At 42.3% G+C, this 17,772-nt stretch overlaps 1 protein-coding gene across 2 annotated transcripts in view; it reads right to left on the reverse strand.

Moving 5' to 3' along the window:
- Positions 1-4,501: 4,501 nt before the first annotated feature.
- The window catches only part of plcg1 (phospholipase C, gamma 1), a 32,473-nt gene continuing 19,202 nt past the window's right edge, over positions 4,502-17,772 (reverse strand). The window contains exons 15-33 of one of the 2 annotated variants that reach the window (XM_028452899.1): positions 17,283-17,405; positions 17,011-17,112; positions 16,742-16,929; positions 15,886-16,086; positions 15,382-15,501; positions 14,260-14,440; positions 14,095-14,172; positions 13,908-14,011; positions 13,700-13,793; positions 13,488-13,557; positions 9,719-9,882; positions 9,529-9,625; positions 9,213-9,437; positions 8,986-9,134; positions 8,338-8,452; positions 8,086-8,247; positions 7,916-8,004; positions 6,583-6,869; positions 4,502-6,500 (exon numbers count right to left, since the gene is read on the reverse strand). In XM_028452899.1, the coding sequence (XP_028308700.1) occupies positions 6,458-6,500; positions 6,583-6,869; positions 7,916-8,004; positions 8,086-8,247; positions 8,338-8,452; positions 8,986-9,134; positions 9,213-9,437; positions 9,529-9,625; positions 9,719-9,882; positions 13,488-13,557; positions 13,700-13,793; positions 13,908-14,011; positions 14,095-14,172; positions 14,260-14,440; positions 15,382-15,501; positions 15,886-16,086; positions 16,742-16,929; positions 17,011-17,112; positions 17,283-17,405 (2,592 nt within the window). In that variant the 3' untranslated portion in view covers positions 4,502-6,457. Of the gene's footprint in view, positions 6,501-6,582; positions 6,870-7,915; positions 8,005-8,085; positions 8,248-8,337; positions 8,453-8,985; positions 9,135-9,212; positions 9,438-9,528; positions 9,626-9,718; positions 9,883-13,487; positions 13,561-13,699; positions 13,794-13,907; positions 14,012-14,094; positions 14,173-14,259; positions 14,441-15,381; positions 15,502-15,885; positions 16,087-16,741; positions 16,930-17,010; positions 17,113-17,282; positions 17,406-17,772 lie in introns of both variants that reach the window. The other variant, XM_028452897.1, reaches the window with a different exon arrangement.

Below are 17,772 nucleotides of genomic sequence, written 5' to 3' on the forward strand. Positions count from 1 at the left end.
TACAATATCACCTATATCAAAATACATATTTTTATAGCTTATTGTGTTTTAAGAGTCGCTGCTTTCACTAGTTCTCAGAACAGTGCGTCCTAACCCAGATCTTCCCCTAAACAAGCCACACTACAGAACTCACTCACACGTGCTGTCCCTTAGAGGAGGAAAAGACTAAAGTGGCACATTTTGTGCAGCTGTTTGATAGTAAATGTGCCTGTGTAGCATTTGGATCATCACATTTAACCAAGAATTGTCTTTTTGGTCAGATTTCATTTGAAATAAAATTATTGAGATTTATATCTTTTATCAATATTTTGGTCCTTATCGCCCACCCCTAACGTCAACTTGTACAGTTCACTCTCATTTATAACAAATATTTTCATATCACTACGGGCCAGCTTTCCCCCAACATTCTACAACTAAATGTCGTCAGATGCAAATATTAAAACTAAGGATTTTTTTTGCTACTAGTGTACATTTTAGGGATAACCGATACCTTAGCTGATGACCGATACAGAATGCGGATTTTCTTGAGCCGATATTTGGGGCCGATACTACTTTTGTTGCTCCCTCAATTTACATCATAAAAATTACACAATGATAACAAATGGTACGAGTCTCAATTTTTTTTTAAAAAAGGAACATTTATTGAAATCAACAAAGGTGAGGTAGAACGACAAGTAAAACAATATTTAACAAATATTAAAAACAGGTGATGTAGAACGAGAACAAGTAAAAAATATTTTTGCTCTCTGTAAATAATGCGGATCGGCGAACGCAGCTTCACGTATTGACCAATGCACGTAAAAAACACAAAAATTGTCCGATTCTATCGACCTGCCGATGTATCGGTCCGTCACTAGTACATTTATACATATTTTTATCCACTAACTGTACCCCTGGTTGGGAACCACTGACCTATAATATTTAATACATTCTTTATCTGAGACAGTTGACTTGAAGCTAACACAGAACGTTTACCACAACAGGAAATCCACAGTCTGACCTGGATCTTCTAAACCCTCAGCGTGAAGAGAAACTTCTTTTATCTCAATGTTGGGTTGAATACTTGTTGATGCATGTTTCCTTATACACAAATGTAACCATACAAAGCTCAGTCATACACATCATAGTCCCGCCTGTTATTCTTGGGGTCAATTTGACCCCATTCAATGTTTACCATTCAAAAAATCATATTTCACAACTTTTCCTAATTTGATGGCATTAATTAAGCATAAAATTATCATTTTATGCCTGATTTTTTTTTTTTAAATGTACTGTATTGGTGTCCCTCTGGGGTCATTTTGACCCCAAGCTGTTTTAGCTGTGTAAAACCTGTCTGTGCATGTGACCAATGTATGACCTTACATTCCAACACCTGCAGGTGCAGAGTTGATACTTTTGAGTGGATACACTGAAAGTTGCAGTAACGACCATATCAACATCAAGATCAATCACCACAACCAGTAGGGTTCATACTCTTGTCATTAATGTTGTCAGTAAATGTAAGAAGATTTGGATGCCCTCAAGCTGAAGAAGGAGTCCTAGAGGGCCTTTTTGGCCTGTGGGACTTCGGAGGCAGCAGACAGGTACTGAGCGGAGGTGAGGCCATGGAGAATGACTTCCAGGCGGATTCAAAGAGGTTCTGGACCACCATCCAGCATCTCAGGAAGGGGAAGCAGTGCACCGTCAACACTGTCTATGGTGAGGATGGTACGCTGCTGACCTCGACTCCAGACGTTGTGGATTGGTGGAAAGAATACCTCAAAGACCTCCACAATCCCACTGACACGCCTTCCGATGAGGAAGCAGAGCCTGGGGACCCGGGAGTGGACTCTCCTAACTCTGGGGCGGAGGTTGCCGAGGTGGTTAAAAAGCTCCTCGGTGGCAGGGCCCCAAGGGTGGATGAGATCCGCCCAGAGTTCCTGATGGCCCTGGATGTTGTGGGGCTGTCATGGCTGACACGACTCTGCAACATCGCGTGAACATTGGGGGGCAGGGCCTCTGGATTGGCAGACCGAGGTGGTGGTCCCCCTTTTTAAGAAGGGGGATGGGAGGGTGTGTTCCGACTATGGGATCACACTCCTCAGCCTCCCTGGCAAGGTCTAGTCGGTGGTACTGAAGAGGAGGGTCCGCCGGATAGATCCAGGAGAAGCAATGTGGCTTTTGTCCTGGTCATGGAACTGTGGACCAGCTCTACACCCTCAGCAGGGTCCTTGAGGGTGCATGGGAGTTTGCCCAACCAGTCCACATGTGTTTTGTGGACCTGCAGAAGGCATTCGACCGTGCCCCTTGGGGATTCTTCCGGGAGTACGGGGTATCGGACCCCCTGATAGGGGCTGTCCGTTCCCTGTACGACCGGAGTCAGAGCCTGGTCCGCATTGCCGGCAGTAAGTCAAACTCATTTCCACTGAGGGTTGGACTCCACCAAGGCTGCCCTTTGTCACCGATTCTGTTCATAACTTTTATGGACAGAATATCTAGGTGCAGTCAGGGCATTGAGGGGGTCTGGTTTTGGGGGCTTCAGGATTGCGTCACTGCTTTTTGCAGATGATGTGGTCCTGTTGGCTGCATCATGCCGTGAGTGGAGTGCCTTCTCCAGGTTGGAGATGAGGTCCTGCCCCAAGTGGAGGAGCTCCAGTACCTTGGGGCCTTGTTCACAAAAGGTGAAGCTCTCGATTTACAGGTCGATCTACGTTCCTACCCTCACCTATGGTCATGAGCTTTGGGTCATGACCAAAAGAACAAGCAGCCGAAATGTGTTTCCTCCGTAGGGTGGCTTAGTTCTACCTTAGAGATGAGAAACTCAGTCATCTGGGAGGGGCTCTGAGTAGAGCCACTGCTCCTCCGCATTCAGAAGAGCCAGATGAAGTGGCTCGGGCGTTGAGGGCATGTCCCTCTGGAAAGAAACCTCAAGGAAGACCCAGGACACGTTGGAGAGACTATGTCTCTCGGCTGGCCTGGGAATACCTCGGGATCCCCCCCGGGAGAACTGGATGAAGTGGCCGGGGAGAGGGAAGTCTGGGCCTCCCTGCTAAGGATGCTGCCCCCGCAACCTAGCAACGGATAAACGGAAGAAAATGGATGGATGAATTCTACTTTAAATGTTTGGCCTGATGGTGGCGCTGGAGAACATGTTAAGGTTTTATTATCAAGGGGTTAATTATGCATCAACAAGTATACAGTGTCTGACACAAAAGTGTGGTCAGCAATTTTTTTGAAAATCATTTTCTGGAGGCAAATATCCCTGGGGTCAGATTGACCCCAAGGGTGAAATGTGTTGTGTAATATTTGAGGATTAATAATGAGATTTACTATTTCCCAGCAGGGACATGAAGGTCAATACAAGGACACACAATGGTTTAATTTAGAGGCAAAGAAGTTTTTAAGAGTTGCTTCATCTTTTAAGTATAAAACATCTGTTCACTTTGATTTCAGAGGCTCTGTTGATCAGCTGAAAGTAAAATGATAGGCATCACGTATGACTTAAAACAGATGATGCTTCAGGCAGGGTTGGGGCCAATTATAATTGGAATTTTATATTTAATTACAATTATGAAGTAATTATAACTATAACCAAAATTGGAAAAATATGTTTGTGTTGTAATCGTAATGAAATTGTAATTGAGTTTAAATAATTGACTTTGTAATTGGGGAATCATGTAACAATTCTATGGCTTACACACATATGTAGTTAACAAGTATTAAAATAGGTTTCATATCAAGTCAACCTGTCAGTTCTCTTGAGGATCCAGGGCTATGCTGACAAAAAGACTCAGATGCTCAAACCAAAAATAAAAATGCCTATCACCGTAATCGATGATGTTATCCATTCAATGTGGATAATTAAAGACGTAATTGTAATTGAATAATGTAATTGACCTCAACCCTGACCTCAGGTAAATGTAATCTCACAATAAATGTACTGTATTTCACTTTAGGCTAGGAACCAGAGGGTTGTCGGCTCAAGTGCCGGTGCGGACCAAAAAAAACGAAGTTGTTCTGGTAGCTGGAGAGGTGCCAGGGCACCTTGAGCAAGGCACTGAACCCCAACACTGCTCCCGTTATTGTAAAAGCAGCCCCACTCTGACATCTCTCCATTAATGCATGTGTGTGATTCAGGCCTATGCGTGTGAGAAGCATGTTTAGTGTGATGTCATTTACCTTCAGGGATTAATAAAGTACTTTAAAATCAAAAATTCAAAATCCTGAACGTTACTGAATGTTAACCACACTCGTGCACCAGCACAGATTTACCAGTTGGTTTAGAGACTATTAATCAAACTCTTGGTTTATTGTAACCATTTAGAATAAATACAGTTTTATTTTGATGGAGGTTTGACACGGACTATGAATTTCAGTGCCCACCTTGGGGAGCTGTCACGCTCGTCTTCACACCTGTACTTGGTTTCCTGCAGCGTCTGCGGTCGCTGCTGCTGCTGCTGCTGCTGCACACATACATTAAACCACTCGTTCACTGAAACCTCACACAAACACAGGACGACAGTTTAGTATGAAGTAGTATTTTATTTACTTTTCAGGCTTGAGTATGCTTCATATGAAAGGCAAATTAACATGAGTACTCTTCCTCTCCATCGTTTAGGCACATTACAGAAAGGCGATTGTAAATGAGGCGACGTCAACAAAAACGAGGAGTGGAAGATTAATGTAAAAAATAAACGTAAAATAAAATTTAAAAAAAAATGAAAAGGCGGCCCTAGTGCGCCCACACACGTCTGTGGGTATTCTGGTTATAGCTTGACCTGGTTACAGGTTGGTGGATGCTTCAGTCAGTACAAACATGGAGGCACGCAGACATCAGCAGTAAGCAGCATTGAAGGGGAGCTCAAATAATCCAAAACGACCACAAGCTTTGGGATTGAACTCTTGAAAACTCTCCTGAGGCCTCAAAGATCCTCTCTTTCATATCACGACCCCCACCATATGGCTTAGATCCGCCCCAGTGGTCCAACACTGTGCGGGAATATCCGATCGTGTCGTAATGCGATGGCGAAGAAAAACACTGTTTCAGATAAAAACCTGTTAAAACGTCACGAGTCTCAGGTCACAGAGGAGACGACCTCCTCCTGACCTCAGCCGCCAAAACGCAGCTACAACAGACCCACAGGCAGGAAGTGACATCACCTTTGCACTTTTAGCTGAGCGTTGACGAGTAGAAAAAACAAGATGTTAAGGACGATGAAGCTCATTTCAGTGAAATCTAACCTGATACTGGAGCAGCAAAAACATACAGGCAATAAAAAAACCACCGAGTCATGGTGATGTGACACTGCAACAAAAGCAAGGAGATGAAATTATTTTAAAATATTAACATTACAGATGATGGAAACAACTTTTTTCTTTCTTTTTTTTTTTTTTTTTTTTTTAGCAAACGCTGACACAATTTGGCAGCAGTGAAATTTTTTTTTGTTGTTGTTCAAAACCTAAAATTAATACATATTTGAACAGGCTTTTTAAAACTTGTTCTAATGAGTGCAATTAAAACTACGGAAACAATAGAACATCTCATCATGAACTCTGGGACCTGCATCGTCCCAAAGCAACACTTAGAAACATTTGCAACAACTGTTTTTGCATGAATCAATTCATGTGACATTAGTATCGATGATTATGAATGGCTTAATAAAATGATCAGAGTGCTCTGCGGCCCCTAGACGTCAGAGGCAGACGACGAAAACAGAGAAATAACGCAGCGTTTGTGAAACGAAGGAATGATGCGCAGCTTGTGGAATGTGTGTTAGACAGAAGTCGGTGACGTTTCTTTCACATTCGTCCACATTGTTTGTGGCAGATTAACTGGAGTCGCTCAGCATCCTCCACAGTTGTAGAGAGGAGATGGAGGGAGATGATAACCACAGCCATAGAGAGTCCTCATGTTTCCCACATGAACATAAAAAAAACAAAGTCACATTATGATCGTTTAAAGGTTTAAATAATTAGAATAATTAAAAACAGAAGGGGGGGCTCTTTGAGAGCAGGTTGTCTGTTGCTGTCCTCACACTGACACACAGCAGGAATAAATAGGGAGATTCAGAAATGCTGAATAAAGACGAGACGAGCGACTGGAAACAGTTTCAAACTGATCCATCGACTGCTATCGCACCGAAAAACACCAACAGCGAGCACTCCTTTGCTAAACTGCTTTTTTTTTCAGCTGTGGATTTCTTCTTCCTGTCTGAGCTGTCAGCTTCCTCTCGGCACGCCCACATAGACCCTCCAGGGTCTGAGTTCTTCCTCATTAGGCGTGTGGTGGTGGTGGTGGTGGTGAGGGGAGAGCGGAGGGAGGGAGAGCTGCCTGAAATGTAGGCCAAAGCGGTGGCGCGAGTTTCCATGGAAACAGTGTTCACAGCAGTCAGTGACATCATCAGTACGGAGAGAGGAGACTGTGTTTGGGCGGGGGGGGGGGGGGGGGGGACAGGAATGCATCCCGATTGGCTCGGACTTACACACGGTTCTCTGCGCCCATTCTGGTCCTCCGCAGCATCCTGGGTGAAGAAGAAGACACGAGGATGTCCAGAGTCCACACACACACACACACACACACACAGGCACACACCCAACCACTACCTTCGGTTCTGTGGGTCCATGTGGTCCAGCAAAGCCTCCTGGGATACCCTGAAGTCATCGATAGGCGACTGATAGCGGGCCTCGTAGGAGCCCTCCTTCCCTCGGTACGCTGAGGCCTGAGCCGGACTCTGAGGCTGAGGAAGAGGAAGAGGAGACACGGTGGAGGATGAAGAGGACACAGAGCTCAACTCCCCAAAGCGCTCCCGTCCTGCTGCCTGAGTCGATGCTGGTACTGTGGAGGTCGCCACGGCTGCAACAAACGGGCTCAGAATTTCACCGTTTTCCTCCTGCAAAGAGGATAAACAGTCATTTTCCTAAAAATACACTTTTACTAAGACTTCCAAATCGTCTGTGCATTAAAACTCTGTCATTGTGGTGGAATTCCTCATCAGTAAGCATGTATCCATCCATGGATACATGCAGTCACTTTAGACAGCAATCACTGATTTAGATGAAATTGTCTTTGTGGGCCAAACGGTGGTTCTCAACCTTTTTGACCCGCGACCCCAAAATAATTGTACCAGAGACCGGAGACCCCCACTGTACCTAAAGGTGGTTGAACACATACAATAACAGTCATGTGGAGACAGGGTCACCTATAAGGTGGAATAAAGGGGAGAGCTTCTTGGGGCTCATCCATAAAGTCAGCAGAATGATGGTCCATTGTTCTATGAATCTGTGATTAACATATTTATTTATTTATCTGAATAATATCCATTGTTATCCAGGAAGTTTAGTATTATTTGCACCATAGTACAGTGTATAGTCATCTTAAATATGTAAATCCTTGTTTTCATCAAAAGTAATGTTATGCAAATGGTTGTATAAAAAAGTTGTGAATGTGGGTAAATTGGCAAAAATAAGCATGAAATATAGTGAAAGAGGTTAAAAGTGACAATAATGGGTCAACATGTGCAACATTAGGTGAGAAAAGTGATGGAAAGGGTTTATAAGTGGTGAAAATGTCTTCTAAGTGGAAAAGAATAGGACAAAAAGCATTGGCAAGAAAAAGTGATGAAAATAGGTTAAAATATGACATGTTTGCTGTAGTTGCAGAAAAGGGGTAAAAATAAGAAAAAACATGCTCAAATTATTGAAAAATATTCTTAGTTTCTTGAAGGCATCTGGCGACGGCCTCCCAGTGTCTCACGACCCCGAGGTTGAGAACCCCTGATCTAAATCACGGCTAAAGTATGAGCTTTAAATCAGTCCGATCATTAGCTGTAATAAGCTTTAATGTCATCCTATGAGGCTCAGTGACATAACACAAATATTTCACAAGAATAGAATGAAGAAAAGTATTGTAATAATCCTGTTAAAGCTGAGCGCTCACCTTTCCTCTGATGAGGTCGATGCGTATTAGCAGAGATGCTAACTCTAGATCCTCATTGAAGCAGTTCTTCAGAGGCACCGAGCGGTAACCTGCTCAGGACCAGCACACACAGTCAGAAGAGAGATCACAGTGTTTATATGCTTCACATTGTCTCACACACACACACACACCTGTTTTCAGGCTGTGGATGGGGAACGTGGCCTGGGCCAGGAAGTTCTGGTCGCTGAACATGTCGATCTCGTACACCACAAAACGCAGGAAGGCAAAGGCTGAGTTGGACACGGTGAACTGGAACGGCTTCCTGGGCCACGTGGGATTCAGCCCATTATCAGCTGGAGAAAAGAGAGAACGTTCAAATAAATTCATGTTCGTTCCCCACCAATAAGTTGCCTCACTGTGCTACAACCTGGAGCGGCGCTCACCTTCAGAGTCAGTTTTTTGCTTAGCGCTGTCGTACTCCGCTCCACACACTTCGATCTCAATCAGAGGACAAACGATGCCTCGGCCGTGTTTGGGTAGGTGACGGGCGCCCAACACCTTCACAGGAAAATGTTCAGAGATTTAGTTTAGGGACGTCAATGTGTTTGACTGAAGTGCTTGGGCCATTTGTGGAAATACATGTCTTATAAGATTATCACATAAAATTATCCTGCGGTCTGACGTGTGTTAAAAGTGAATTTTTCCGGATAATCGTCGGGGCTGACATCTGAATGTTCTTTCATATTTACAACCAAAACTCTGTCTGTGCGTGTGTAAGGAAAGTTGATGACTCATCTCATGACCTCATTATTTGTGTCGTGAGCCAATCAGGAAGCGAGCTGACTGTGAAACTTGTAATGCTGCGTTCAAGGCAACTAAGAATTTGGTCTTTCAAAGTTGAAAAAAAATCTCTTCAGATCTAGAAAATCTATGTTTGTGCCTCACTTTATGAAACATATTAAGTTGAACTGCAACATTAAAAACAACAATAAGATACTTTTTTATTTAATAAATAACTGAAGCAATGGGCGCCTCAGTGAGCAGTAATGTACTTAAGCGTCATGTGTGTCTTGCAGACAAACATGGTGCACCTCTATCTCCAGGTTGACTTGTTCGAGGCCTCTCAGCGTGTGTCTGTCGAAGGGATCGAAGTTGTCGTCCCTCATGATGTTTGGCTGGAGAACGTATCCACTCCGTCCGTTCAGCATGAACAGGGCCTGGTTCATCTGCATGGGCTTATCTGCTCGTTGGTAGGAGGAGAGAAACATGAGGCCTCAAACCTGCACAGCCTGGTATGCTCTGAGGAGAAAGTAAAAACCTGCGGTTTGGAAGTTGAGTGCGACCAGCTGGGAGCCACAGAGCCACATGGGCAGAGGGTCGTAGTTGGAGGAGTCCAACCTCTGACCACGGGGGTAGATCCTGGACAGCTGAAGACGATTGTACTGCAGGAACCTCTTCCCTTTGATCTTGTTGACATACTTCTCTGCTTTGGTCTCGGGGAAGGACGACATGTCCCTGAAACAGGCTCGCTCTGTGCCGATCTCTGGAAGAGTTGGGGAGAAAAAAACACTTTCACTGCTTTGAAGCATCCTAAACGGCTTCATCTCCCTCATCTGAGCGTGCGTGACTCTTACTCTCTTCATCAAACGGCACAGGTCTACAGTAGATGACTAGGTCTGATAATTCCAGTGCAATCTTCTTCCTCCTCTCCATCATCTTCCCCTCCTCCAGCTGCATGGTCACACACACCAGGGTCAGAGGTCACCCTACAACACCAATGTGCCAGTGTGTGTGCTTTAAGGAGTGTTTCATATGTGGCCTTACCTTGGCCTCTGAGGTCATGGTGACCTCTCGGATCTTATTCACCCACTCCATGAGCTCCTCTAAGCTGTTGGCCGCCACATCCAGCACCGGGCCAGTCCGCATGGAGGTACTTGGTAATAGGGAGAAGACGTGAGGTCGGCTGCCCTTCCCATCGTGACGAATGACTGGAGAGAAGGAGAAAGATGGAGCAGTGTTAGAAAAACAAATGGGACTGCGACACAAACAAATAATAGTGACGTTCGTTAATAACTCTGGACTGGTGATTCATCGAGTTTAAAGTGTAACAAAACCCAGAGGCTTGGGCAGACATGTGTCTACTTGCCTACTTACTCAATACTCACTATACCTGTTTTAGCTCCTATTTTATAGAAGGGGCGGGGCCAACAGTACTGGTTCTTGACGTCACAAACTACCATTCTCAGCCAACAGCAAAATTAAATTGTAATAGCTGTGTTTCAACCCATAAAGGGCAGTCACTCACTTTTTCTTCATAACAAAAGATGCCAAAATGACTAAAATGATGAAAATGTCACACCCAAATATCTGTTTTGGAGATTAGTTACTTTACTTTATTAGTTACAACAGTCCTTATAAATGAGCCTCACAACTGCTGCCACTTTGAACGTGATTAGATGAAGGGCATTAACAGACAGTATCATAGATTCTCTGCCACGTCATTGGTCAGGTTAGTTGTGACTAAAGATATTGAGTTTTCGGGGGCTTGTTTGTGCGCTAATGCTAGCCGTTAACTAAATAAATGACTGCAAGCTTGGTTGTCACCATAACCCCCCTCTACCTGTACAAACAATGTCCCTGTGTCTCTATATGAAGTCATTCCTTATGCATATGCCTTCTTTAGTTTCTCTTTTAAGCGTTTTCTACAGTGTGTGCGTCGATTTTTGCAAAGCTAATCTTTTAAAAGCTGTTCTGTGGTCTTTAAAGGTACAGTCTGCAACTCTTATAAAAGTGACTTTTTGTCATATTTGCTAAAGCTGTCACAAAACTAGTAGTTTGTGTGAAAAAACTCAATGAGCCCCCCCCCCCTGCTGCTCCTGCAGCCTTTGGCAGATTGCCAGAATGCACCGTGACCGAGCAAAAGGAACCAATCAGAGCCAGGATTGTGTTTGATGGACTGTCTGACAGCTGTTGCTCACGGTGCCCACCCCTTTCCCGGGGTCTCAAGCCCTGTCTTTTTTACAGTGTATGGTCTGGAGGAGTAGAAGATGGAATTAGTGACTTTTCTGCTTGAAAGGTAATTACTGCTGCTTGATTTACATTATGTTTGATTTGTAAATGTTACACTAGAACTCTGTAGTGCATGTGTGGTTCGTGCGCGCGCAGCAGCCTCCGTGTGGGCTGCTGTAAGTGACACTGTGTTGTTGCTGCTGCTGCTGAGGTGTGTGCACATTGAGAGAGAGAAGCGCTGAAGTAATATGCTTTTAACAGAGCATGTTATATCACTGTGATGTTGCTGTCGGACTAACGTTAGCTTGTTAGCACCGCTGAGGGAGGGACTTTGGAAAGTTTGGAGGCAGGGCAAGAGAGCAGCGGATAGGGATGGATCTGGGAGTTGCAGACTGCAGCTTTAAGAAGTAGTGTCCCAGTCCAAAAATGTGTGTCATCTTTAGCCATATTTTAAAAAAAGACGTTCCATCAAAATAAGCTAACTAGCATTAATTCAATTCAACTTTATTTATATAGTGCAAATTACAACAAAGTCATCTCAAAGTGCTTAACAAAATATAGAGTCCATAGTAAGAAAGAACCCAACAAGATCCACATGAACAAGCATTAGCAGGTGTTACGGTTCTCTTACTCTTGATTGTGCCACTGGTTACTGTTAACAGGGTATCCACAGACAAAGAACATTTATGAAAAAAATTAAGCTTTCAGCATTCCTAACAACTACAGTTCCAACATCTGCCATGAAACCAAAACATAAGAAAAAAGTATTTCCATGTATTTTTTAAGGGGGAGTGTAATGCCTTACTTCAATTTTATTCACAGCAGAATTCTAATAAATCATTTATCATGGATGAATGGTAATTATATACGTAATTATTTGTTAAATATCAGCATTGAGTCATGTGACTTTAGGAGTGCTGCAGCCATAATGCAACACCTCTCTAAACAGTCTGCAGTGGTCAAAGCCAGGGCCTCTTTAACCACTTCCTGTTGATGGGAAGAAATTTAACCAACAACCTTTAACTACAAAGTTACATCTCTACTATCCTCGAGCTTTTGCCTTTCCTAATATGAAAGACATCACATTTTAAACAACTGGGTTGTTGATGTTTTGTTTAAGAGATCTTTGTTTGTTATAATTTTGATTAAAAATCAGATTTAAAAGAAAAGGAAAAATAATCAACACATCAGCGACAAAGAAAAGCAAGCAGGGATTGGTCTTCTCATAAAGCTTAATGTATTATAATTAGTGGTGGGGCTCTGTTTAAAAAATTAATCCAATTAGAGACTTTGTAATTAATGTCATTACAATATTTGACACGAGAAGCAACGTTTTTCAATTTAAATGGATTTTGGTAAATGACTGTTTGAAATTTTTAAAAAGTACATTATTTTTCTGTAATTAATCAATCACAATTGATGCTTTAAAGTCCCATCTGTTGTGAGGTCATCAAAACAAAAAACAATCCTTAAATACTCAAAGCACAGTTCTGTGTCCCTACATGGACTCCTTAGCCCTGACCCGAACCCCCACCATGAGCCTTTCTCACTGTTAAGTTACATAAATCTATCCAGATTTTAGTCGCTGGCAGAGCACAAAAAACAAGTTTTCCTCTCCACTGCAGATGCTTGTTAATAAAGAGGAAAAGAAGAATCATTAAAACATACCATTCCATGAGATGACTTGATGTATTTGGCAGTTGAATTGAAACATGTCCACTCTGCCTGTTTTAATATGTATTTATTTTAGCTTTAATCCTGTATTCAGGCAGCGGTGTAAAATTGCTCAAATGGGCAACAGATTAGTTAGAAACAAAGTGCTATTTTCACACTAATGTGCCCTAGTTTTTACTTCCACATATAATTGGTATATACAGTGTGAAAGGTGCTGACAATGTCAACAAGTCACGAGTTTTGTGGGAAAATCCCAAAAAATTGAGTTATTTCTACAATTTACAATAAAGTTAGACTGCAGTCGTGAGATAAAGGCACAAAACAACAATATTTGCCCCTGCAAACAATGTGCCAATTTATTAAATGCGTGTATTTGAAGAGACAAAGATAGCGACAACCTAAATGTTTAGTAAATTATGTAATAATTATTGTTTTCTCTTTCATTTATACTTTTTTCTTGTGGGCCTAATTGGATGATCTAAACGGCTGGATTTGGCCCCCGGGCCTTAAGTTTGACACGTGGGCTAAGGTAGACGACACACAGTGTACAGAGTGGATTTCCTCCCTCTGGCCACTAGATGGAGACATTAAGCTGCACAGAAAAATACTTGGGTACAAAGTGTTGTTAACAGGGGCCACAACAAAGCATGACTTTCTCTGCCAACACTAATGGGCTTGTATTGACTCAATGCGAAGATGTCAATAATATACCAGAAATAGAGTTGTGAGAACAGCAAATGATGGGGGATTCATCATTTGGCTCTGATGGGACATGATGACTTTGACTTTCTACAACTAAAAACCATCAGCCAGGGCTTTACTTAGAGCAACCAAAACAATAAAGCTGTGCTGTGGCAGGATGACACACTGACTGCAGCACAGTGGAGCAGGAAGGAGAAGAGCTACTCACCAATTTGACAGGAAGACACGTCCACGCTTCCTCTCAGCAGGTCTCCCAGAGGGCTGTTTTCAGCCATCTCCTGCTGGATAAGCAAGTGCTGGATTATTGAAGGAGCCGCTCTTAAAGACGTTTAAATCCACATCATACGCATTTCACTGATGATTAGTAAAAGTAATATTACAATTACTCTAATGTTAAACTAAAAAGGGTATTAATTGTACCGTTCTATCAGGCTCTGCTGCTGATGGACTGATCTCCTCCACATAGTTTGCAGGAAACCACAACTGCTTCTTGCCCACACAATCCCCCTTCCACCTGAGGAGAGGGACAGAAAAAAAACTTAGAATGATGCCAACACTATTAGAACTTGCTCACGACACAAACATGATGAGTGTGAATTAATAATTAAGATCAACTTCCTGCACTCACCATCCCCCCTCTTGTTTGTCCACATTAGAGATGATGGCGTTCTTGGTGAAGGAGAGCTCATCGTCTCGCTGGGCCTTGTACTCATACATGGCTCGCACAGTGCACTAACGTAACAACATAACACAGCTGGTTACTAAGCTGTAGTGGGAGCAAACCAGGTATCCAACTCTCCATAATAAACCCTCACCTTGAATGTTGGCATTTGGTTCGCTTCCACGTAGAACCCTGGATTTCTACCTTCGTACAGTGATCCATAATCTGGCTCCTGTTGAACAACACATTATGATAATTTACCTTGTTTGAACCGGGATGACAGATATCAACATGATGCAGGTGGTTAAACAATACTCACGGCAGTGCCTATCTTTTCCAGTGTGTCCTCATTGATGGGATAGCGTAGCTTCATTTTGCGGTATAGAGGGTGCTTTTCAAAGTAACTGATGAGATCCACCAGGCTGTCAAACTCAGAGGTGCCCAGCACCACCATCTGACCCTCCTGCTGCACGCGGCAGTGCTTGATCTTACCTTCAGCCCTGTGAGGAGACAAACACAGTTCTGAGTCATCAAGCTTGAACAAACAAGCACTTCCCAAAATGGAAATATTCCAGCTGCAAACAAATTCTGTATAGACTTGAGTAGTTTAGTTTTCACAGTTATACTGTCATTTTAACGACTTCACTTTCTTCTTCTTTTTTTTTCTCCTTTCACTTTCTTCTTTAAAGGTGACATTAAAAAAAATAAATAAATAAAAAAGCAGAGGGCAGTAAAATGAAGGAATGGATTAACCAATTCACCATTTGTGAACAATAAGTCCTAAACAAAAAAATTTGATTAAAAGGTTTAGGATCAATGATATTTAGTCACATAGAAATATACATCCTCTGTGTCAGGAAAGCTGCCTGTTATTAGAGGCTCACGTTGGTTCATCAAAAGTCAAAAGTCAAGGGTTGAAAGTTGAAATAGGTGACAGAAACAGCAGATGTGGCCAATACTGTAAGCACTAAGGAATGTTGCGCTTTTAATGACTGAATGTCTTACCCACTTTAATCTTAAAATTTGATCTATAGCCAACAATTTACCCCTGAATTGTCAGGAGAGTTGTTTATCAAAATAAACGTAAAAAGTGACCAACCCTAAAAACTCACCTTATCTAGAGTGAAAATGGACTCATTTCAGTATCACTATTGGTTCCCTAACCCTGGTTAATATCCTTTCTGATCACACGTTAAGTTTGGGGCGAAAGCATTGAGGATGTGTTTGAAGGTGAACAAGAGCGACAAAATAAAGGCAGGCTGATTTAGTGAGTCATGTTTGCACCAGGAGCATCAGTCTCTTGCTAATGTGTGTCATCAGCTCGACAAAACGATTAATGACTTGTCATTTTTTACATTGCAAAGAGTTTTACTATCACTCTTAATAAGTTGGGTCCATGTTGTGCTCAAGCACAACGCCCAGTGTGTCACTTTACTATTACCTGAAAGAAATGGCAAAGGAATTGGGCTCTGCCCTCTTCCTGACTAGGAAGGCGCCATCACGAGGAACCCTCATCAGCATGTTCTCAGCGTGGCTCCTGGACAGGTTGGCGTGGTACCACCTGGTATAAATCACAAAAAGAGACACACATTAGATAAATGCCTTGATGTGACTCAACACATTTATATCCAAGCTGTTTTCGAGACCAGTTCATAGTGTAACTGGAATTAGAATTGATTTAATATCGACCGATGATGAAAGCAAAGGTTACTTTACCTTTAAGAGATCAATGTTTAAAAAAATAAAAAGACATTAATATGCAGCAGTTATTGACACTGTTAAACCCTAGGCCGCTTACAATTCAGGTCTGGAAGTATTGAATTCAATACATTGCAAACATGAGCGTGAAAGCTGCACCTGTTACACAATGGTTATGATACTTTCAAAATTACTCAGCAATCACAGAGCTGAGCGATTTAAGAGTTTCAGTGACTGAGGAACTCACTCTTTGCTCTCATGGGCATTGGTCTGAGGCACAGGTTCAGTCAACTTCATCTCAAACTCGTTGCAGCGCAGCGCCACCTGCTGGTAATGGTTGATGAGGGCGAAGAGCGTGTCGAACACCAGATTGTCGGTCAGGTAGAACTTGGGGCTTCCTGCCTCCTGACGGGAGTGGATACGACAGTGCTGCACCCGTCCTGAACGCCTGAGCAGAGAGAGGGTAAACAATGCTAACACTTATCTTCATTTTTAGATGAAAGATGAACTAGTTAACCTCTAGCACTCAGTATGCGGTAGCGCATTGATCCAACACATGGCAGGTACATACTAAAGGCTTTGAATGATCAGCTGTGAGGAAACCTTACTCAGAAGGTTAAAGGTTACTCTTCGCACTGTGAATGTGATCGATATCATTCTTATTCAATAATAAGCCATCAGCTAATCTGCGACATTACACATTAAGTACAGAGTGACAGAAGCTGTGTTTCTATTACAGATTTTCGCAAATAAAAGCAATATTTCTAAATGTCGACAAAGTATAAGTGCGCTTTGAACATGTTTCCATTGAAGGTTTTGCTTTTATGATACATTTCAATATCAAAACATATTAAATACCACCTCATAAAAGCCTAAAAAACTTTTCAGCAATATTTGAGAGTTTTTTGAAAATTCAGATGTTCCCATTACCCGTTTTTATTGCGCTATTTAAGATTTTGCAAGTCTAACGGTAATGGAAACCCAGCTTGAGATGCAAGTAACAACATGCACAGGAATTACTGCTCGATTACACCAGTAAAAAACGTGACAAACTTTAAAAGATTTAATATTTCAATTATTTCATATTTAAATGAGATCTGTACCAGAAAGACAGTGTGTAGTCTCCCACAAAGGTTTCACTTTCTCTGACCAGGAAAGAACCATCCGGAGCACCCGTTTCAAGGCAGTACTCGGACAGCAGCCTCTCTGCAATCTGACGGCCATCGCGCCCAGCACCGAGCTTTCCATGAAACCATTTCTCAGTCACATGCTGGTCCATACCATTAGACACCTTGATTTAAAAAACAAACAAGTAGTTTAGGTATTAAAGTTCAGTTAAAAGTCCTGTGTGCGATTCAAAAGCCAGTCTAACCTCTCTGTGCTCCTCTTCGTCATCATTACCCTGGTTACTGGATGTCTCTTCTGAGTAGTAGATCTTAGTGCTGGTCAAGACAAAGAAATGAGGGTACCACTCCTAAAGCAAAAAGAGAAGGAAAGATCGTGGAATATCACTCACAAAACAACTAATAGACCATAATGTGTGCCGCAAAGTCACAGCCATAGACAGATCATCACTCAGCTTCATGACAAAGTCTAAACCACTCTGTGCAGATTATCTTCCAAAGTGGAATCAGAGCCTCTTACGTGGTTAATGGGATCTTCCAGGTAGAGGATGCCATTTTTGATGGAGTTGCTGATGTCGTTCTCAGAGTAAGGGGTGGAGGTTGAGACCTCCTCATAGGCACTGCCCTCAGCAAGTTTCTTATGCTGCAGCAGAAAAGATCACAAAGATTCCTCACGTTGGATCCCCCTTAAGTTAATACTTTGGTCTTCAGTCTGGCTCTCCATTTAATAGGATAAATTACCTATGTTGTTGAAAATTACCCAAACAACTAAATAAGAAATATATTAAGTTGGTGTTGAGTGGACAACTGTAACCTCGAGTATCCTATGAACAACAGATGTTTGATATTTGCTTTTGCAGACATTTAATTTCTGATATTGATATATACATACACCACCTACCAGGGTTGGCGTGAATTATAACCATAATCACTAATTCATTACAATTATAATGTAATTATAGGAGAAAAAGTCATGTTACAGTTCTATGGCTTACACATAAGTAGTTAAG

This window comes from Gouania willdenowi, chromosome 7, assembly GCF_900634775.1.
Source record: "Gouania willdenowi chromosome 7, fGouWil2.1, whole genome shotgun sequence".
In the NCBI taxonomy this organism is placed as follows: domain Eukaryota; kingdom Metazoa; phylum Chordata; class Actinopteri; order Blenniiformes; family Gobiesocidae; genus Gouania; species Gouania willdenowi.